General features: G+C 38.4%; 1 protein-coding gene across 1 annotated transcript in view; it reads right to left on the reverse strand.

Moving 5' to 3' along the window:
* The window catches only part of LOC140238629 (uncharacterized), a 116,588-nt gene extending 94,649 nt beyond the window's left edge, over positions 1-21,939 (reverse strand). Inside the window, exon 1 of the mRNA XM_072318529.1 lies at positions 21,326-21,939. Within this exon, the coding sequence (XP_072174630.1) occupies positions 21,326-21,785 (460 nt within the window). The 5' untranslated portion in view covers positions 21,786-21,939. The remainder of the gene's footprint in view (positions 1-21,325) is intronic.
* Between the last annotated feature and the right edge of the window lie 2,552 nt (positions 21,940-24,491).

Raw genomic sequence — 24,491 nt, forward strand, 5'->3', positions numbered from 1 at the left:
TTAGTGTGGAGCCCTGATATACATGTGTGCAACATAGATGAAGAGATGGTTTTGTTGCCTAGAAACAGCACTTCCCCCAATGATCTCAACATACAAATTTGCAATTCTTCACGAAATTTTCTGTTTCAAGATAAATCGAACATTGAATGTCTGCAATACAGATTTCTTCTTTATTTCTTTCAGTGTTGACAATATATACAATTAATCCATCATAACCATTATTATCAATTTCACTGGATTACTGTAGAGTGGTAATGAAATAATTATTCTTCAGAAGGGGTGGTTGAAGTTGCCACACTGGTGACAAAAACATCAGATATAGTCTGAAGTATATTACTTATTAATGCTAATAAGTTTTGAGCAAGTGGTGTCATGACCCCATCTAAATTGCATTGTTTTTATGCCAATGCAGCTAATACCACTGTTTCATCAACTACTTTAAAGGGAAGGTAAACCCAAAAAGCAATGTGGATTGAGTGAAAGCAGCAACATTAGTAGAACACATCAGTGAAAGTTTGAGGAAAATCGGACAATCGATGCAAAAGTTATGAATTTTTAAAGTTTTGGTGTTGAAACCGCTGGATGAGGAGGCTACTAGAGGATATGACGTATGAGTGGACAACAATACCAAGAAAATATAAAGGAAATTCAACAAAAATTTACTTTTCTAGAATTATGAAAGAGCAATGGACCAACCTCTTTCAGAAAGCAGGGGGAATAATTGCTACCCCTAACATATGTCAATATCAAGTTGATAGAATTTGTAATTTTCATGAAAAATGGATTTTTGTAGAATTTTCTTTATATTTTCTTGGTATTGTTGTCCACTCATACGTCATAACCTCTAGTAGTCTCCTCGTCCAGCGGTTCCAACACCAAAACTTTAAAAATTCATAACTTTTGCATCGATTGTCCGATTTTCTTCAAACTTTCACTGATGTGTTCTACTAATGTTGCTGCTTTCACTCAATCCACATTGCTCTTGGGGTTTATCTTCCCTTTAAAACCAAGAACATTCACAGCATGAAAATTTCTCAAATTGGAGCCGATGGCCTTTTTCACAGCATGGTGTTTTCACAGATTTGCAAATGGCATTCAATGATTTGTGTAAAAACAAAAACTTTCATGTGCATTTCATCTTAACAAATCCTGGCCGCTCGCGAAATTCATGGAAATATCGTGCACGTAAAAATTTAAGGTTTTATAGTCTGTTGGATTTTAAACTTCCCAAACTGTTCTAAATCAATGTCTGATTTTATTGAGAAGGTTTTGCTGTTCTCGGTTCTTGCCAGGTTTGGCAACCCTATCTTTTAGTGCCAACTTGAACATCTTGAACATAAAGCACCTTTTTCTTTTTAAAAAGAGCTTCAGTATCAAGACTGAATGGCTTTCTTGTCTTAGCTCTTTCCTTGCCTTAAGCCCTTTTTACACTTGTGTTTCTTAACCCCGTACTTTCTCTGACCCAGGACTATCGTTAGTCCCGTACCAATTTTTTCAGCTTTTTACACTCGCCAATAAATCCCGTACTAAGCTCTTTTTTTTTTACACTCGCATTTCTTAGTCCTGTACTTTCCAAACCACATGAATATTCATGATTACGCTGTGCACTGTACAAGTACATGCACGCACCGGCAGCACCTGATTACCTCGTTTCTGATTGGTCAGTGGGGGGGTCGGACTTCGTCTCCGTCGCTTAGCCCCGGATTATTTTTTCGTTCTGTTTACACTCGCTTGCTTGGCACCGCAATTGCGGGCCAGATAGTACGGGATTATTGGTGGGGCTAGCCCACTTTGGCAAAAACAAGTGTAAACAGAAACTGGGCTAAGGAAAGTCCGGTACCAACGGTGGGGCTAAGGCCCCCCCCCCCCCTCCTTAGCCCCACCGTTGGTACGGGACTAAGCAAAAATTTGCAAGTGTAAAAAGCCCTTTTGCTTACTTCCATTCCTCTGTCACTCACTCTTCAACCATTACAGCTCTATCTTGCAATTATTCGGTCTGACTGATCTAGCTTAATACCCAAAGCTAAGCTTCTTTGGGTAAAACTTCCCTAATAAAATGTGCAGCAGAAAAAAAAAAAGAAATAGGATAGGATCAATAGGATATCAAAGTTCATTATTTCACAAAATTCCTTTTGAACAAGGGGAGAGGAATGCTTCGCGGCATGAGTGCTTCCCGTTCAAAGCCAGACCTGCGAGATCCCATTCACGGTTGCGCTGACTTCAATGTCAGCTGATAAAAACAACGATGAAAGAGAGATGAGGTTTTACGACTCTCCCGTTTTCTTAACAGCTTTTCTTTCTTTTTTTTTTTTTGTCTGGCGACACCACCGTGTTGGATCGCCGGGCTGTCTGATTCCGCCGCACGGTGTCATTTGTCAAAGTGCTGTGTTCGGCAGCCTGCATTGCCGCACGCTTTTCACAAAGGCACCATGCCTAATAAATCATGCCATTACATCCATACACACAAGAAAAAAAGACATGAAAGAAGTTGGGACAGCGAGATACACAACTGTATCAGGGAGAAACACAAGTCTGCACTATGAATCCAGTATTCTCTCCCAATATTTTTTTCTCTAATTTCATTATCATCTCTTCAATACACTTCTTTTGACAACATCGATGGTGTTTTAAAGGGGGATGGATTTATAATCAAGGAGAATGCCTGGAAAATTCCCATTTTTCATTCAAACCCCCGACCAATCCAATATTGACACGATGAAACAAAACGTTTTGAGAAGATCAAAGTGCTTGGCAAACAAAAAAAAAAAAGGAAAAGAAAAAAAAAGAGCAAGCTCACATTCATCGCAAAGGCTGTTTGAATCTGATTCATATTCCATTCCTGTATTGCTCACTCTGAATGCATAGTGACAGGCTTAACTCTCGACACGTTTGGGGGCATCGCATATTTCGTACAGCCATACATGAATGACACGTGACTATATGATGTTCCAACATGAATGCATTATTGAGCTACATTCAACAATGAAAAGAGCAAGTCAGTGCAGCTAATAGCCCCCCACCCCATGATTATCTAGTAGGAGTAGAAGCTCTCAAACAATCAGGGGTATATCCATTCATAGATAAAACAACAAATAATAAGAGTTATATAAGATTTATATATAATAAATGTTATATATGTGACTGCAAGGAACATAGAAATATTAGAACACATTGAACACATTGAAGTTGGAGGAAAATCAGTAAATCTGTTCAGAAGTCATAAAAATTATCCATTTAGTCATCCACTGTCCCCCCCCCCATATGTGCCAATGAACAATGTTTGTCCTCCAATAAAAATTTTGTAATAAATAATTTACCTCTCTCAACACACACACACACACACACACACACACACACACACACATACACACTTACAGACAGACAGGTAGATAGACAGACAGAGACATACAAAAGACACTCAAGGTAAAGTACGCTACATGGCAATCACATTAGCTGACCTTAGCAAGGTCAATGGGATGAGCTGCAATATAAAGGAAAGACTTTGAGAAAAAAAGAATGACTGTAATACACAGTCTTCCCTTTCTCCAGCAACTGGAAGATGCTGCCAGAGAAAACATATGCATAACTTGAAATTTGAAACTTGAAACCTGCGAGGAAAAACAACTACATAACTTTCATTTTTATCATTTTTTATTTGGGGGGGGGGAGGGAGGGGGTGCTACCTTGCTTCTCTCTTCTAAACTGTAGGAGGTATGAAGGACAAACATGATAATATACTGGCATACAAACAAGACAAAATCTCCAGGGAAAGAGACAAGATTTATGGGCATCCAGAGGGGGTTAGCATTGAAGGCTAATGCTAACCTATGGGTGTGGCCATGACAACTGGGGTATGATGGTTTGGCAGAGAGCAAGTGCATGTGAGGAGAGCAAAATGTTAGTTCGTGGGGTCGGAGAAATAAGTCAGAATTTTACCAGCTGGTAAACAATCTGCAGCCATCAAATATGGTGGCTGTGGGGGAAATCTATCGGTTTACTTTCAAAACCATCAAAACTGGAAAAATATGAAATGTGAAATATGAAAAACAAAAGTCATGTTGTCATGACAAGGACGTAGAGTTGGACGCTCATTCAAAGAAAAAAAAACTAGAAAAAAATGAACAGTAACACCAGTTGTTATATAGATCTATATATTGTATAGGGCCTAGGCCCTACATACAAAGTATCATGTTAGTGTTTTGTTGGGTTAAAATGGAAGAAACTTTCATAAACACTGCTCCGAACATCTTGGTAACCTCTTGCTGCATGACTCTACATTTGCCTATGATACCAAACCAACACCACACACATAGCAGCTTATGGGTGTACGAGGTAACCAATACTATCAGACGGCAATATGCGTCCCACCTGTCTCATCGGAGAGTTGAAGGCAGAAATCGAAGGAGTGACTCCAGAGTGAACCCAAAGACTGATACTGTTGGAGCGTTTGTACATTTTGCTCAGGATCAACAAAACGTGTTTTGTTTGTAAATACAGAAACTCAGCCATGGCCTTGTAGCAGTTTCTTTCACTGGGGAAGAATTGGAAATGATGACCCAGAAAATGACACTGCATGACCTACAACTTGATACAAACTCTCCCGAAATATAAGAGTGGAAAAAAAAATGGAAAAAGGCCTGAACATTTAGTCCCATCCCTGCAGAAAAGAATAGAAACTATTTACATGTGACTTTCCTATGCTTGAAAGTTTATCTGAATATGAGAGTGTATCTAAACAGGTATGCCACCTAGAATGAAAGACAGGGTCTGAAATACATCTGATATCAAGCTACTTTGTATAAGAAAGGGCATACACTTGTAAACTTTGATACTACCATGGCCTGAATTCAGGCTTTTTTCTGAAAACTGGCATCCCAGTTTATTAAACAAATTCATAAAATGCTACAAAGAGTAGAGAATGTGAAACCCAGTCAGCTAATGAGTATTGATCCACCCAAATTTGCCTTTTGAGTCATGAACTTTTCTTTGCTTCACAATTTCTTGCTAACAAAAAGAATTTGAGTCAATTTGAAAGACTGAACATTTGAAACTTTCTAAATCATGTTCTTATCTTCCACGTTGATTGTTATCGATTTCTTTCACAACACAGTATGGCATAGGTAAGACATTCGAAGAATAAAAAGCAACAAATAAATTTAGGCTTTAAAAACTTTGAACAAAAATAAACAAGTTTACATACCTCTGGTTATGCTGAAAGTATGTTGGCAACCTTAATACTGATCACAGCATGTAAAAACCCCATTGGCTTTAAATATTTCTCTCTTTTTTTGTCAATTGCTTAGCACCTGCAATCTCTTTTCCTTTTAAAATCATTGCTGCTATACAATAAGAGCAAAATAATTTGTGTTAAGGAGAATATATTTAATTCCTATTGTTTCCTGCAAAAAGCAAAGTCTGGTGAAGATTTACACAGTAATTCCAGGGGCAACAACACTGCCACCTCTACCTACCTATTGGTGATGATGTGGCTCTAACCAAAGTCACTTAAAGGCTGACTTTAAAGGCTTTGGTTATGTGAACTTCAGTTTTGTAACTGAAACAAACTATGAAGGAATAGTTTCAGATGGTACAGTACCAAGTTGAGTAAAAAATAAAAAAAAAAAAAATAAAAAAAAAATCTTCAAAAAAATTGATTCCCCTCCACCCTCCTTACCTTCTGGGGACAAATAATGCTTTCACCCAAAGAGGAAAAAAAAAGAGAAAAAAGAAGAGATAGATCGTGAAGGTCAGGAGTTGATAGACAAGATTCAACTTGAGAGAGAGAAAAAAGGGGAGGAATGCAAGGCTCTCCACATCCAAGCAATAATCCTTCATATTTTGGCTCCTCACATCAATAAACATTTACTTAATCTGGGCCAAGAATGTCAAACATTTAGGAACTAACGTCAACATTCAGCTGGCTGGAAGACAGTGCCTTCTTCTCCTTCTTCTCCTCCAGCACAGGAGCTTCCTTCCTTACCCTCCTAAAATTCCCCCTCTTCTTTTTCTTTCTTTCTCTTTCTTTCTTCATGCTCTTACTTGCCCCCATCATCTTTTCTCTCTTTAGCTGCATTCACACACACCCAAAATTGGAACATGTGATTTTTTCTTTTTTGCAACTGTATGTGAAAAGCCTTGATTCATGTGTGTGGACATATAAAAAATAATTAATTATGGTGAACCGCATCGCAATATGATGCAAGGTCCGACTTGATTTTTTTCTAGCTCTTTGCAGTGTTTGCGAAAGGCACGCTGAGATTCTATCAACTTTTTAAATCCCATAAAGCAACTCGCCATGAAGTAGGTTTGCAGATTAGGTCCGCACACTCAGATGGTTGGAGTCAAGTTCCAGTCACTGTTTTTTTTTTTTCCCATTTTTTAACTCTTGTGATAATCTGTCCTCTGCAGTGTGTGTGAACAGCGGAAAATGACATTTGACTTTTGTTTCAGGATGCGAAAACCTAAGACTTCTATGTGTGAATGTGGCTTCTCATGTCTTCCTCTTGACATTTGGTAAACATAAACTTGCCATATTGCTGCTCACACCATATACCTTATCAGACATACAGACTTACTATCACATTCATTCAAACTTTGTGGATGCCTTCACAGTAAAGGTCATTCCTGATTACCAGAGAGCTTCCCATGCCCTGTCCAACATAGCAATGGGTGGTGCAAGTGAACTGTATTCCCTACGTGTAGGGGCAGGCAATACAAGGCGTACTGCACAAACCCTCAGGGGAATTAATCATGTGTGAACATATCATGCTCATGAATAGTGACCTACAATGTACAACACCCATCAGACCCACACAACTAGGTCTACTTATTATCCTTCTTTAAAGTGAACAAACAAAATATCAAAGAACTGTAAAATATCCATAAACGGTGGCATCAATTTCATATCAAGAATTACACCTGACCTGATGACATGGATTATATTCTTACAAAAGTTGCACAAATTTTTCCTTCCGCTCCAATTTACAATCTCTGGGAAACATAAGTTTGCCTGTTCTCACCCATTATCCAGTTTGTTAATTCTCCATTAAATGTACAATATCATGAGAAATGTATCAGGAAAATCAAAGGCATTTACACTAAGTTTAATGGGGTTCAACAATGGAAAAGGCAGTTCAAGTACATGTATATGATGTTATCTTATCTCTCAGAAAAAAGACCCGCTCCATTCTACCTACCAAACAAACTTTTTTTCTCCATTCGCTCAACAATGTTCACAGCAGCCATTCATTTCACCCTGCAATTTGCTAGGAATAACAGGATGTTGATTCTATGGGTGATTTCCAAATAGTGCTTGATGAATAAGAGCCCAGTCTGGAAGTGGCAGGGGGGCGTGTCCACCATCCAGTTGGATTACTACCAAGCGCTCAATGATACCAGAAGCCTTCTACTAGACTTATTGTATGTCCGCTCTCCTGCTCAACACGAAGCAATTTTTTCTCCTTATCTTATAAATGGAGTAGAGTACATGTAGCAAAACCTCTGCTCTGCAATGTCATAATGTGTCATCAAATAGAATTAGACATAATATTTCTGGCATTTGTTTGGAATTCAAAACAATTTTCTCCTTTTTACAGTTCTCTCAGGAGAACTTAAACTAAGATTACTTAAAGACATGAGAGCACATATGCTTGGTAAATCCATTCAAGTCAAGTTATAATAGTTTACGATACATTATTACCACAAATATCTGCCAATTTAAGTCATGTTACACCTATCATATATTTTCATGAAAAGACAACCAATAGCCTATATATGTCACTTAATCTTGGAAAATAATTCTGAATTTAATGATGGCTGAAAATAAATCAAATGTCAGTGAGAAATCATTACATCAGATACAATCATCAATTACTTTGTTTTGTTTCTGCCAAGGGCCGTGCATGCACTATTTTTGACATCGAAATGTATTTCAAATCTTGACATCCTACTACACTCCTTTATTTACATAAATTTTATCCTATATCTTCTACTGTCAGCATATCTTTCTTTCTAATGTTTCATCTATTCATCTATATCTAGAAATGTATCTATCTACCCATCTGCCTATCTGTTACTCTTCTCATATCTATATTTCTACTCTTCTGGCAGTTTTATATATTATTTGTCTTTCGTGTCTCCCCAGTTGACCTCTTGTTTTCCAGTAAGTACATCTGTATCCTTAGATGTAGCCAAGTAGATGTGTCATTTTCACTCCAGGGAACCAGACAGCAACAGGGGAGAACCAAACATGGTGTCTCCCCGCCATCGCCGTGGCTACCACTGCTGGGGCAGACACAAACTTAACGGGAGATTCTCATCAGCCTAGTCGCCTTTCAGACTTTTTCAGTCTTCCCTCATCGTCAAGCTCGTCCACCTGCAAGGAACTTTATCAGGGGAACTCGCAGTGTCTCTCTGAGATCCAAAGAGAAATTCACAAAACTTTGATTGAGAGTAGGGCCTACTCATTCATCTCACCATCAACAGCACAGATCTTGTTTCCAGGACACTCATGTTTGACCCTCATCCTAATTCATTTTCACTTCTTGCCCGAGATATAGAAATATATAATACAATTGAAATGTATCATGGCTCCAACTTCTCATTTCTTTAAGTTTTAAAACTAGAGGGTAACTACTGCAGGGGGCTACATGACTGACCACAGCATGGCACTCTATGACAAAGTGCCAAAAATAATCCCAGAAAGAATCAAAATTTGATGCCTTTTTTTTTACTGTTCTTTTTGTTCCTAGATCTTAAATGCCTAACATCCTTGTAAATCTGCAATCATCTATTGGCAATAAATGTCAGGGGCAGCAACTAAAAAAATTACCTGACCTGATGACATGTATCATATTCTTACAACAGTTGCACATATTTTTCCTTCTGCTCTTTTCTCAGTCCTCAGAAAAAAAGAAAAAAAATACAAATAACGACTTGGAAAGAGACTAGCATCTGATCAGTCTTGATTTGTCGCCCTCTGAGAAGTGTCTCCCCATCACAGCCTCTCAGGGGTGATACCCCCGGCCGGCCGGGCGGTGTCTGGCCTCAAGAAAGGTCTGCTCGATTCCTCCTATTGACATCCCACACATCCCTATCCCTGTGTACCCCCATCCCCGCATCCCCAACACGTCACGAGTCCCACACCTCCTTGACGATGCTCTCCCGCTGCCCATCGGTGTGAGCTGGGTGATGCATCTTACTTACCGGTAGCGAGCGAGCAAGCAAGCGAGGGCACTCCTCTCCCAAGAAGAGGGAGTAGTTAAAGGTACTAGCCCACATTTGCAAACCCACGAAAATCAAAACTGCATGAAACAGGTCCAATATGACTTCAAGTACAAGTTATAACAGTAACATACCTCACCTGTTGCTCTTTGTCTATACCATTCGATAAAAGAGAGAAAATCATCGTTTTAAAATCAATTTTCAAACCGGGTCAACCCGACCCAAAATCGAATTACGAGCGCGGGCTAGCTACGTACATTAACTTACACATTGTATCGCATGCATATAGTACGTGCGTGGACCGGAGCTAGCGAGCGTTTTTATACGCATGCATACGGTGCATTTTCACTTATTTTTATGAAAGTAATGGACTAACTGGAACGAAATTTTGCACAGGTGTTACTACAATCATACCTAAACTCCATGCTAACTATGAGACCAATTGCTGCAGGTTTACAAATGTGGGCTAATACCTTTAAAGGCCCAGTAACATGGGGGGGGGGGGGGGTAGGGGGCTCTATTGAATGATCTTCATACACAGCCCATGGGATACAAATGTACGTGTGTACATTCAACAGTGGCGGATCCAGAGGGGGGTGCACCGGGCGCGAGCCCCCTCTTTATTTTTTGTTCAAACGAGAGAAATAAAAAGAAAAAAATGGGGGGCACGTGAGCCCCCCTTTAATTTTGTAAAGGCGCCTCCCCTTTACAGAATTCCTGGATCCACCCCTGTTCAAAATCCACAAGCAGCGCCCATCAGTGAATACATAGTATGTACCTCATAACATACCATACACTCATCGGCAATGGTCGACTCCTTTTGGCTGCATGTGTACTTAAATACAGTTGTACATCATACAGATCAATTTGTTATAGGGATTCTCAAACACTATTTTCTGAGTCTTCCCACTCCACAATATCCTCATGCAGTGCTATCGCATCTTTAAGAGAAGTAGCGAGCAGGCCTGCACACAGGGCTAATGGAATTCCCGGCTTGCTGTATGACATCCACACCACCCATGGTTATACATCTAATCATCCGAGGCAGGTTTAAAGGTGCTCTACAGCCACTACAAGCACTACGGAGTGATGGAATTGGATGTCATCAAGACGATTCCAGATGCAATGTCTTACACAAGGAGGCTTTCAGAGTGAATAAAATATGTACCTGTTTGTTATGCAATCCATCAACATACATGTACCACAAGAAAAAAGGTATTTTCCCCATAACAAGGGAATGCTGACATTAGATATTACTGACATCCATTGCAAGTAAAGAGAATGAATATTTCTCCATTATTTGTTTCCATCATTTAGGCAGAGAAATGCATTCATTGAATAATGAAACTTGGCACCTACACATGAAGTTTCTCAGTCCTATTCATATAATCTAAATACTCCTGCAGCACATAGTATATAGCCCGTAAATATTGATTCTACTCTGCACAATAATACAGGAATATCAGTAGAAAACCAGTGGGACATAAAATTGCAGATTACATGCATAATTAATATTCATCTAGTTTCCAACTTTTGATATGATATTGCATTCAGTAACTGTTTCTATGGCAACTGGACTTCAAGAGGATGCGGAGTAGCATCATCTGACAATGTGATCGGAATGGCTCTTTTAATATAAACTCCACTTTAACCTACACTGAACAAATAGGCACTACAATGTTGCAGTTCTGGCACTCAGAGAATGACATACCAAAAAGGTTTGAATCAGAGACCTTGTCATTTACTTCATTCCCATCATCAGCCATCCGCTCAGTCACATATGGAGGGGGGATGGGATGGAACAACTCACTCAAGATGAGCCCAACCATGGGCAAGCGGTCACATCTCTTTGCACCACGTAATTAACTCTCAGTCCTCTCATGATCTCTTTCTTGTTTTTTTCCTTTATTAAATCCCAGCCTAATCACATCACCGCAATCAGGGCAGTGTCCACACATACATTGCACAATCACAGTCTGGTGGATGTGAGGCTTAACAGTTAATCCTACTTTGAATATATTAGGCCTATGTGTAATGCACCCCTTCCTTTTCTGTACCTATTTGTCAACCAGCTTGCTCTACCAACACCCCTGCAGTCCACACTGCACACAATAGGAGGTAATTATCCTCAGTCTGCTTACCTCTCTTCCTCCCAAATTTGATCCTCCTCAACCCACCCTTGCTCCCATCCCCATAGCTCCAATTTTTATTTTTGGACGACATTCATTACTCATGAGTCAGCCGCCTCCGTAGACATCCAACCCCCCCCCCCCCCCAAGCCTATCTCCCATCTCTACTGCCCTGCAAACCTAGACAATAGGTCTTGTCCAGTCTTTGGGACACTCACTCTATTAAAAAACCACTGTGTCCACATGTCAGACTATGTCCACTTTTCACAGTCTGCCCCTCAGACGATCTCTTCACATTTTCACATCATGGTGAATGTAACATCTCTTTGAATATTGACTACATTGCAAACCTCTGTTTTTGCCAATGGGTTCACTCATGTATTATTGGCAATGAGATTATCCACAAGTATCACTCGTGCAAACTGCCACTGCCAAAGTCATTACCACTACACAACAAGGAAAATAGAAAAAACAGACTGAAGCAGACATGCTGACTATCAAAACAAGATTTTGACACGAACAACACATCATGACTTGCAATGACAGTTCATGCCATTTTCTTCCTGCAAAAAAATTCCTTTAGTATTACATAAGGAGGAGATGTAAAAAAAAAACAAGTAGGCCTACATGAACACTAGTATCAGCAAACTTGTGCATTGGTAACTTGACAGGGCAAGCAAGTTGAAATACATTATAGCAAGCATGGTTGCAAGGCAATACAACTTGTCCAAGTGGACGTAAAACCTACCAAACTTTGCTCAATATTTCTGTCATATAAGTATAGACATTCCCCAGTTCTAGTTCTGTTTTGGTGTGATAACAAAGACAATGACATGATAATAATAATAATAATAATAACAATGATATCAATGTTGAATATCATCATTTGATTGTCATTATCGTTATCACTCATATCATTGATATAATCATAATCATAATATAATATGACATCACTTGTGAGAAAAGACGAACATGAAAAAAAAAGTTCTGTATAGGAAGCAGTTTTCTATGACCTTTTCAAGGTAGTAAATAAACCTCTTCATAGACAACTGAATATTTGACCCATCATTAACCTGGACTGCCAAAGTCATGTCAGTGATAACAAATAGGCCCTACTTCCCTCAACTGGAATGTCCACACAAGGGCCTTTAAGCCTGCGTAATCAGTCCTTATCCCACCTACGTATGTCCATGATCCCATAGAGGCTACTATGAAAGCACGCTGCTGCCTTGGATGGCTTTACAGGTAGGTAGGTCCATGACACAGACATACAGACACACACACACACTTAAAAGTACCACTTCATCATTGATGAAGTATTCAAACATGAAAGCGTGCCGTATCAGCAACCCCTGATCGCGAAAAGAGATTACAATTATGCTGTACCAGGCATTACTGGTATTCCTATTATTGAAAACTCATCAATCAAACTTTCTGCATATAGATTAAACCTACATTATTTTGTAACTTTATTACTGCAGGCCTGTTACTGCTGAAAAGTACATTTAGTTCGACATCCTTAGAAACTTGCATAAAATGAATCAATTATTGTGCACTACATTTGAGTCTCATTTTGGTTTAAAAATGCTTTGATCTAATTCATTTTAATAATTAAACGATGCACTTTTAAACTTAAATTCATTGTATATCTTCAAATGACATTGCGTTCCACTACGATCAAATGTTTGCACATTTAAGGGTCAAACTTAAACAAAACATTACATCTTGTATAGTCATATTATAATATGGTTATGAATATCTGTCTGAATCATAGTTGAATGACTTAGGCCTAAGTATACATCATTAAGATTCCAGACGTTGTCAATAAGCCGACAGGGTTAGTAAGAAAACAATTTACAGGTAACAGGACTTCAAGAATGTGTATTATAAAAGGACAAAGTTACAATGGTACGAATCGTAGGAGAAACTCAAGAATTTCAAAGGGACTGAAAATAATTAATTACAAATGCTCAATTTCTCTGGGTCTGAATAAGATAGACTAGTAGGAGACATCTGAAATTGGAATATGTAGGCCCTACTTGCTGTACGTTAGTCAATGAACAAATGAAAAGTCAAACAGCGCTGCAGACTCACATCTGGGGAAAATATGTCCCTCGTACAATTATACACATGTCACATGAGAAAGGGCACAAATGTAACTGCGTTTGTGGCCGGGGAAACAAATTTTCACATCTCGACCAGGCATTCCTTCAACTCACTCATCCCCACATGTTCATTTATGTGCATTCCTCCCAAAACACCCTTTATTAGGCAGATCCTGGGGCCCATTTGAAATTAATAAGGTGAACTTCCTGAACTTCTAACTGGAGAATGAATGCACGCGTGGTACATAAAACTGCAACAGCCCCCGAAGCTGCCTCGGTGCTTGTATTTTAGGAGGCGGCTTTTCACCTTTTTATTGTTGGGATAAATAGCTGGAGAAAACCAGGCTATACTGACATTAAGTCTGGTTCAAAGTGAGGGTAATTACTAGACCAAAATGCCAAATTCCACAGCTTAGCCTCGCTTTTGACAACTTCTTTGAGACTTTAAGAAAACTTCCAATTAGTTGTGCTGCCGACATTGCCTTTAAAACCATATTGTTCACAATGGATAGATTGTGAGAAAAAGAAAAAATCCTTTGAACATCATACAAATTGATACCAGTTTAGGAGTACATAAATTCAAAAATATCACTGCATTGTATTGCATTAAAGTGCACTGACTCCATGATAATCATATTGTTGCTTGTAATGCCAATTTGTTGAGTTGAAAAGGGTCTTGAGAAAACACAGCACAAAAGAGGTCTGTCTGATATGTAACATTAATTCTATTTTTATAAGAATAACATTTTGTAAATCTTATCATTCAATATTTCTTTGAATCATCTTCTATACTCCATTTGCATGGTATCTTTTCTTAACATTTTCCCACACAATGCAATTAAAGGATGGCGTTTTCCACAGTGAGGTCAGTGGGTCAAAACTATCACAATCAGCGCAAAAGCTTTGTCACCTCATTGCAGGTACTTCACGCCCCATCACTAATTCCAACTTCCTCTATCATGGGGATTCAATTAGTTGCTTACCTCAGCTTTTGCCTCCAGTAATTAGTGTGAAAATGCACTTGACTTTATACAGCCCCCCCCCCTCAACTGATTATCCAGTGTTATGTAATCCAGCCTTTTTATAGTCATGACCCCTTAAATCTAAAGATAATGAGTCTTAATTGGCAACGGTGTCATCAAGCTGTTTGCGATACTGATTGTCTGCTTTTGTAGTGCTGAAGCTGAACACAAGTTTTAGCAAAACAAGCTGTAAATGTTGTACATCTCAAGGTGTGGTTTAAATCTAATAGGCCTACCTACTGGGGTTTCTTTTATTTTTTTAATCCAAACAGTAACCAAGACAACATTGTAGTTACAAAGGGACCCAAGTAGGGTGAGATGCAAAATTGGTTTGTCAAAACAAAGGTGGTTTCTTCATGGCCTGTTCACACATGCCATATAAGGCAAATTATCATAAGTTTTACCAAAAGTAAAAGTTAACACATTTTTTTTCCACGTCCAAGAATTAAGTTTTTACATCGCATTGCTAAAATACATTTTCAAAAACCTTTAATTTTGGGTGCGTGTGAACAAGATTAAAGGCATCCTAGGAAAGTGGTGGTGTTTCTCACTTGCATTTTCTCATCGATCACTGAGGCAAAAATAAAGTAAAGCATAATTGTATCTTGGATATTGCAGAATCTACCAATATGTCGTAATCATGCCTGGGAAGCTACAACTGTAGATACTGTACTAATTGTTTTCCTTGCTTTTATCAATGTTCCAAACCATTTAACATGCCGGACACCTGTAGAAACCAACACTGCAACATTCCCACCTTACATTATTGCTGATATGAGATCTCTTGAACACTACATCATTCATGACTTCACCAAGAAAGTGAACAAGGCAATAGTGTGATCTGCTTTTCAAATTTCTTTATCTAATTACAGCTTTTGTCAGCAATCAAGAAGCAAATAAAATGAGCAAATTTTCAAATATGCACATGTAGCAATGATCAGTTACAGTACAGCTTGTAATACATTGTATGTATGACACAATTTTGATCGCTCTGGCCATGTCTGTGTTGAACACTGAGCTGTCTGTCTTATTTGCATTATCTCCCGAAAAGAAATGGGCAAGGTTATGAAACCCTGTAGAGCCGCCAGTTTGCAACACTTACTCAAACTGCAAATATTGCAAAGGAGGTAGAAAAAAAAAATACCACTGTTTACTGAGCCATTGCAGACACTTGTCAATGCTGCTGCATAGTTTGAGCACAGTCCTTTTCATGATCAATCTTTTGAATACGGTGTAACACACCATAAGCACCGTATATAGTGACAAATTGAAATGAACGGAGACTCTGCCTCCTACACTCATTTGGAAGAGTAAACAAATACAAAAACACCCCTAAAAAACCTCTGCTCGGATACTCCTGGATCGGACCTTTTTGCAAAAATGAACTTTCATCAATCTTGTTGACAAACTTGTGTTGAGAGGGTGCAGATTTGCAATGCAAGCATGAAGGGAAGAACCACAACAAAAATTATACTCTTTAACAATCAAAATCTGTCCACTGATCTTGCCCACTGCACGGATGAGTCAATTCAATTTTCTGGATGCAGTTTCACAAGAATCACCAGAAAATGAACAAATTCCACAAAGAGATCAGAGAGGAAGAGAAAAAGCAGTACATCATTTTCAATCCTCCAGTAATATGTTGTCAAACATACCTTCTTGAAATTCTGCTAAAGAGTTAGGAACTTTAACTGATGTGTTCTACTAATATTAATCCTTTAATCAATCCATATATTTGGGCTTTGATTCAAGTCTTCAGCAAGATGCAAGAGAGTGCCTTTGGAGACCCACAGGATCTTAATTTCTTAACTTGTCAATTTACTGAATTAAAATAACCAAAACTTTGTTTGGGAGCGATAAACTTGCAAACAAATCCTCAAAGTTTTATCACCCAAGAGACTTTTCACGCTGGCAACTGATGAGGGAATTGAGCAGTTTACATAATGGTCAAAGTGACTTGCTGAATTATTCAGTAGGTGTTGTGTGCAGGTTAAGCTTTCGCAAAGCTCAATAGGCCATCGCGCCTACAGGATCAACTTCGGCGGGCTTTAAGTAGCTCATGACGACACGAACAACAGCATAAGGGCCTGTAAAGAAGGCTAAGTTTTCTTTCTCCTCGATATCTCCTCGATATCTCCTCTACCCTGTCTATTTTCTTTTTCTCTTCTCTCTTCTCTTCCCCTCTCTTGTCTCTCCCCTCTCTCTCTGTACTTCTATAAAACTATTAAAACCCTGCTAAGAGGTTTCCAGAAGATGAAAGAAAGTTAAAAAAAAAAAAAAATCACAAAATCACATAGCGGCAGGAAATGCCCTTGAAATTCCCCTAGAATGTAACAGGGTCAGACTAAAAGTCTCTCAGACTGTTTATCAAACAAGTCTGAGGATGGACTATCCGGAGACATTCTTGTCCTATTTTAGCTTTTAAATCAGCCAGGACGGAGTTTGCACACTGCCTCGAAGATGGAAACATCCTCTAAAATATTTGAGGCATCACTTTCAGCCGTCCATAAGGGATGACATCCCTTTCAGGGAATTGTATACATTGTGGAATGTGCATTAAAACTTTCCCCTGAACAACACAAATCATGTATCGCCCGGGCATGCTGAGCCCACAGATGGTTGACAAGGTTGAATGAAATACAATGCTGTTTTTTCCCCCATTTTGTGTCTATTCTTCTTTAGATATTAAATAAATTTTGTCATTAAAACTGACACAAAAACTTTTCTTCAATGATGAATGTATTTATACAGCTACACATACTTAAAGGGTGTGTACAGTTCTGGTTGAGGTGAGGATTTAACTTTTAACGTTTTGCAAGATATTCAAAAACCACTCTATGATATGTCAAAGAGCATGCAATTCTAAGGGGTATCAAAAGTTTATTTTATGAAAGTTGGTTTTGAAATGGCTGATATATCCAAAAACAATGTGAAACAAAGAGATCCTAATAAAAGCCATTTGAAAACCAATTTTTATCAAATAAACGTTGAACCATTCTTAAAATGACATGCTCTTTCATATTTCATAGGAGGTTTCTCATTATCTCACTTAGGAATATTCAAAACATGAATTCCCACCTCAACCAGTACTGTACACTCCCTTAAAAGGTTGTTAGGGGTACATTCTATTGATGATACATGTGTTGTATGCAGGCATGATCTGCAGGCTTATGTATCAAACTTAGTGCAGACTACAGATACAATCCTTTCTTGTGTAGTTATGTTTAACTGGGGCAACCACTTGAATCTGGATGACAATCCACCTCCTAGGCTATCTCAACTAAGTGGAGGTGACTGTAGAAGTTATCAGATCAAGCATCATGAAGATGGCAGATCACACAGCTTGAAATTACCATTATATCTTTTGGAGAAAAAAAGACTATGCCAAAATCATGAAAGGAGGACTTAAAGTAGGCAACAGGGTACAATGAGATTCCATAAAATATTTGCACTTTTGCTAGGGGATCATGATTTCAAACTGCACAACATCTAACCTTCAATGTCTGACACCAGTCTGGTTGGGACAAACTGGCATAAATTTTTCTCCCACCACAGAAAGGGCCACAGCAACTTCCGCTTCTCCCTCCCCAAAGACTTGGAGGGTGTCCCTCAGTATGGCATACAGATGTGCCCCAATATTTTATGTGCACATCTGTATGGCCTGCCCCCTTCTGAGGACAACTGGTCCTTTTCTTTTTTCTTTTTCTTTTTTTTTTGGGGGGGGGGGGATCCCACTAGGGCAAACTTCCTGGAAGACACCATGAGGAACCCAAAACCAGGTTCATTTGTTCAGATTGAGAAAATCTGTCACAAATGTTTCTCTGATTTTGATTTCTTTTAGCTTGTGTTTGTTTGTTTGTTTGTTGTTGTTTTTTTGTTTGTTGGTTTTTGTTTTTTTTTTTTTTTTTTTAAACAGCAGATGGCTGGGGTATTAAAGACAATGCTAATTTTACAATACTCTCTTTGATTGTGATGATCATTATCAATTTACTTTCATGTCACAAGACTTTCACAGCAATTTATATAATTTTTGTTAGCACAGTCACAACATCTCCCCTGGAAAATAGTTGTGGCTAGACACAGGATAATTGAGGCCTGATTTATGTGGATAATTCTCCCTAGCTCTAAATTGAGCAATACTGCTACAAGTCTGTCTTGCACCACAAATTGTTATCTCTGTTGGTCTGGTCTTTATGGCAGTTAAAATTCATAACTGAATAATTGAAAAGTATAATTTGATAATTTAATAATTGAAAACATACACTCCAGAGTGTCAGCATGAGGTGTAGTCTTGGAAGAAGACTCCAATAATATGCTGATCGTAAATCTTGAGATGTTTGTAGTCAAATCCATAACAGAACAAAATCTGTGGACCACATGTTTTATGGATTTTTCTTTTCAGACAGGAGACAGTATGCATGGAACCTTCACAGGAAAAATTAAATTGATAATCGTGTTCTCTTTTTCTTGTATTTCTTTAACTCTTTTCTTACAACCATCATCATTACTATCTACCAGTAGCTGTTCTTCTGTCTGCCTGTCTATTTCTGTCTTAGTATACCTGACTTCTGATTCTTTCAGAGGATTGCATATTTTCTTTGACATTGGATCTAAACTTCAATGTAAACAAATCTTGCTATTTCCACAGAATCCTTTCAGAGTAACAATGTGTGAAATTTTGTGTGGTGATGGTTTCCGTGTGAAGTGCATAATTGGGGCAAATACATATCACACAGCCAGCCTTACCAGGGATAGTTTTCTAAAACTTCACCCTTGTTGGAATGTGGAGCACAGAGGTCATGTGTGGGTGGACATATTACATTTTGACAAGGAGAAAGAAAGGAATGGGGGTTGGGAATGCTCCACATGAGAGCAAATTAAATGTAATCCTCTCGAGGCTTGAACTCTGGTTCACATGATGGGACCTCAAGCCTCTTATTTGTTGGTAATGTTCAGCTTTTCGCTTGTCTCGCAACTTGGAACACTACCACAGACGAGCCCTAGAGATTACCAACAAAATGACGCCAAAAAAAAGACCTTCTACTTTTTCTTCTTTGTTGCAGCCAGACGAGACATAGTTTGATGGAGGGCATTATAGTACATACTGCTCTTAGCAGGACCATGGGCTATATCAAGCAACAGATTTACTATTTATATAGAATACATAATGCGGATGAGTTTAGTGAAAATTGCATCTAGGCATGTGGGTGAAAGTTAACTCCCACAAAAGCCCGAGATGCCTTTTGGAGGCTTCTCTTGTCGCAACAAAGCGTTTTGTTTTCCTCCTTTAGGAGCCTTCTGTTTTTATTTTCTCATTCAGTGGAGTGTCCACCATAGATTTGGCATGAAGCTGCCTTTTTTTTTCGCACAAAGCTTCTCTGGGCTCAACTCACTCAACCATGTTCTATCCAAAAGCCTGAGTGCAAGGCTGACGACAATGGGTCATTTTCTTGGCCTGTAGAAGACCCTGCATTGAAAAAAAAAAATGCCTGGTACATAAGCAGTCCTGTGCAAGGTTTCTGAGCACATGCTTCGTTGAGCTCATCTGCTGGATCCATGCCGGCAATGCAACGCAGCCAGCGTATCAAAGCCAGTTATCAAACTCAAAACATTGGGACAAAATGCATCCCCTAAAACTCGCTGATTTGGTTGTGATCACGGCAAAAAATGCACTGGTCTCTTTTTCAATGTGCCGAGTACAGAAAAGCTTGCTAGTAAGCTGCCAAGCCAACAGAGTGTAAAATCCTATCAGCAGTCCGAAGAGTTCTACTCAAATCCCAGTCGCCAAGTTTCTTTGTAGAAACAATATTGTCGGCTGAGAATAATAAGGGCGTTAAGATGTCTTGAACACTATGGCTTTTCAGTGGCAATTTACAATGTATATATATGCCTTTATCATTCTCACTTGATGATATAGGTTGCCTCAGTCAACAGCACTTTAAAATCTAGTATTTGTTAACACAGTTCTCTTTCTCCAAAAAAAAGGACACAATAAAATCTTCAAATATGTTAAGCTGAACCTAAGTTATAGAATTTGAAAACAAGAGTCACATCAGTACATAATTTGATTTTTACAAGCATGTCACATGCAATACAATGCAAAGATGGAATTTTATCTGCTTATTGTTCCCCAAACATAATATTATGGCACAGCAACACTATCTTTTATGTCATCGAGTCCTACAGTGTAGTTCAACATCAAAAGAAAGATAGTCAGCAATCCACTTCTCAAAAACTTACGATATCCAGGTATATGTATCTCACATGTACTTTTTGTAACTTATAAATCATTGCTATTGTATAAACCACTGCAGCAATTTTACAATAGGGATATGTTTGTATCTTCATCGTTGGTTTGCCGACACATTTCTTGGGATTATGTATTATTCAACGAAACAAATTATATTGTTGTTAAACTCAAAATCTACGGCACCGTGCAATACCGACCTACCTGACAAAGTGACCGAATAATCAGCATGTTGATTGCGGTCACTCACCAGGAAGAAGAGAAGAACCCACAATTATTTGCCAAATACATGTCAAAGCAAAGAGAAACGGAGGTAATAATGTATATTAAAAGTTAACGAACTCCTTCTTGTCCTCATCATTCACCTTCTCATTTTTGACTCTTGTTCATTTCTTTTTATCTAATTTTCCCGTTATATCTCTCTTCTATCTTTTTTTTTTCTCTCTCTCTCTCTCACTTTTACAGGCTACTCACACTGGCTTCATTCAGGCTTGTGCTTCCTTGATGGATTTATGGGTCAGGGGTAGACTCTATGCTTTGGCAAAAAATAAAATAAAATAAAATAAATAAAGGAAGAAGAAAGAAAGAAAGGAAACATACCCAATACAGCTGCTTCTGCTTCTACGAGGTTGTTGAGAGTGATGCGGATGACGCTAGAATTCAGCATAAGGTGGCCGTCGTTGTTTTTGTTCAGCATGAAGATGCGCGTCTCGCCCCGAGTCACGGCGTTGTCGCAGATGGTGGGATCGCCGAAGCCGCCGATCATGAGCGAGTTTCCGTTCATTGGAGGCTCGACGTGAGAGTGAAGCTCGTCCCGACCCTTGAACACGCGAAAGACCTCGACGTTGCAGTCGTACATGATAGTCCTGGGTTTCCTCATGATGCCCTGGATGAATCCAGAGATAACAACGTTGGCCATTTCTTCGCGAATTTCCACTGGATGCTCCTGACAGGTTCTAACACCGTTGTTAATCTGCACCGCGGCGGCGCCCCGGAGCTGTGCCACCACCATCACGCACGTTATCGCCGCCAGCAGAGCGGCCCCGCAAGAACGAGACATCGTAATGGAATGAGAGGAATTTATTAATTTTCCACAGAGCTGAGACAGTCAAGACTAAATGGGATCCAAGACAAAAATCAATCCTTGGAGGATGTATTCCACTAGAATCTTGAATCCTCTAAAATGCTGAGCCGGAGAAGCGATAAAGCCGTCTCCAAAGTTTCCCCGCAGCACGAGCGGATGCTGTCGCCTCACAGGCAACGCAGAGATTACACGAAGTAATAGAGATCACTCAATGAACGGATACCAGCACCGCCGGTAAACTGGTCCTTGAAACCACCTCCACTGTTGGCGCAGTCTCGCTTATCTGTTGTCGCGTTCAGCGATCAGCTCCAACAATACAAAACTTCCGCTTTTTTATGCATCCGCAGGTAATCGTCGCGTGTTTGGCCCGCAGGCGGCGGTGTTTCAGCTAGATCAACTTGGCAAGTTCGTCATCTGGAGTTACCAAAGTTTCAGTGAAGCGAATACGGGAAAAATGCTTGACTGAGAAAGTCGACGCCAACAATTGAAATGATTGACTTAGCTTCTTTTTTTTTTCTGAAGTATTTACTTCATCGAGTAAAATTAATGAATCGAAGAATTGATCTGCTCAAAGAGCGCATCAAACCGAAAAAGGAGTTAGTTTCATTTTCTTTGTGTGCTGAGTGTTTCTATCTTTCTATATCTTTTCCCCCTTTCTCATTCTATATTTCTTTCGCAGTATTCATTCTGTTATCATTATTATCTATTCATATTTTCATTACATATTGGAAATTCAATCAAAGTTATCATTCATATTACCTAAATCTACAGCACGCACGTACCTACCTACAAATATATCTAGGTGAATGCTTTTTTGTCAAAATGATTTTTACTTATGGAACTGTCATTTATGTAGCTGTTGATTCATCCATTCATAATCTATAATCATTAAACTTTGCTGATAATGTGTATGTTTACTAACGTGATTTGTTGATTTGCAAAACAATAAAATAAATGAAACGAGATATTTAGGTTATCTGTCAAATAGAGGACATAATTTTAATACAAACTGTACATTGTACCGCGCCACTCAAATCATTCTGTTATTTGAAAACAAAAACAAAAAATAACCTTACAACAGCTACTGTAACTCGTTATAATGTATTTCAATTTAAACAACTTACAACGGGAATTCATTGGTTTGTAACATATGTTTTTAAAAAAAACACACACACACAAACAAGGAAAACAAAAAACAGATAATTGGATACAACGCGTTGTGACATAAAATCAACAGTATGCTGTTGGTTTGTCCTTGGAAGTTTCTTGTATAAACCATAAACCAAATGTTGTTTTGTTTATGATTTCGTAGAAAGAAAAATACAAATTATCACGCAAGCTACATCCGGACAGGATATTCGTGGTAACGGGGTACAGGATAAACTACAGAATGTATTCCTACCATGCATATGATAGTTTTTGAATTATCTCGGGTACGAAGGGTATACGAAATACATGCACTTAATTTTAGTTCAGCATAATCGATGTGGGTTCAGTTGGATACTTATTTGGGAATTTGTGTTTCATTGAAATACATAGCCTATATATTACAGTTCCATGCTCAACACAATGCACTGAAAAAAAATATTAACAAATTTTACAGTTTGATTTAATTCGGTAACATGGGGAAGCCTCTAGAAAATAAATATTTAATTCTATGGGTCGCATGAATTTTAGTCACATCATTTTGACATCGAAATAAAGGCAAACACAATCCTAACTTACTGATGACACGGCCAAATCGTATACCTGCTTAACTCATTCGGATCTGTTGTTTGTTTATTTATATGTTTGTTTGTTTGTTTGTTTGTTTGTTTGTTTGTTTGTTTGTTTGTTTGTTTGTTTTTCGTTTATGGTGACATCGTACTACAAGTTTTCAAGCTGCCTTAATTCAGTATATGATGCTATACATAGAATCAAATTAACAGAAAGGCAGAAGTTTCATTCGAATCAGACATAGCAAAAAAGGACATTAAGGAAGTCTGAAATTCCACACCTTTTTACGAAGCAATAAGAATAGTTACAGCAATATGATTATTATCCAAATTATGATGCAAATGTGGTACAAGCCTAATGATGACGCGACAATGATAATACATAAGTATATAATGAAATGAATTTCCTACGTCTGCAAAGAAAAAGAGATTGCATGAGTGACACCATCCTGTTTTAAAGTTATATGATAACCTAAGTGATGAGAGGGAGGGGTAAAATCACTATCTTCGATTTGATCATCAATAAAAACATTATCTCATTCTTAAGAACAAAAACCCATACGAGAGTTGCTTGTGAATACATACGAAACTTACGTTATTTTGTTACTCGTATTTTCAATCTTATATCTCAATGGAACTAGACTGTAATCATTATGTTTATATTATGCATTTCTCCTGTATAAATTCAAATGACTTTGAACATAAGGTGGCTTGGACAAAAAAAAGAAAGAAAAAGAAATAGAATGGACAAAAATAAATCATGACATTGGTTTTTTGATTTAGTTTCATATATCTGTCTGTAGTTTCATTACGTCATTATTCGTTCTCTTATGTATTTTCTGAGGGTCCCATACCGTACAAGCTTTGCTTTTTAGTGGGACCCTCCATTTCCATTCCCATCCTTGTATTATGGATATGTATATACCTTTAAAAAGAATTGTTACTCGTGATCACATGTATTTTGTTA

This window comes from Diadema setosum, chromosome 15 (assembly GCF_964275005.1).
Source record: "Diadema setosum chromosome 15, eeDiaSeto1, whole genome shotgun sequence".
NCBI classification, from domain to species: Eukaryota; Metazoa; Echinodermata; class Echinoidea; order Diadematoida; family Diadematidae; genus Diadema; species Diadema setosum.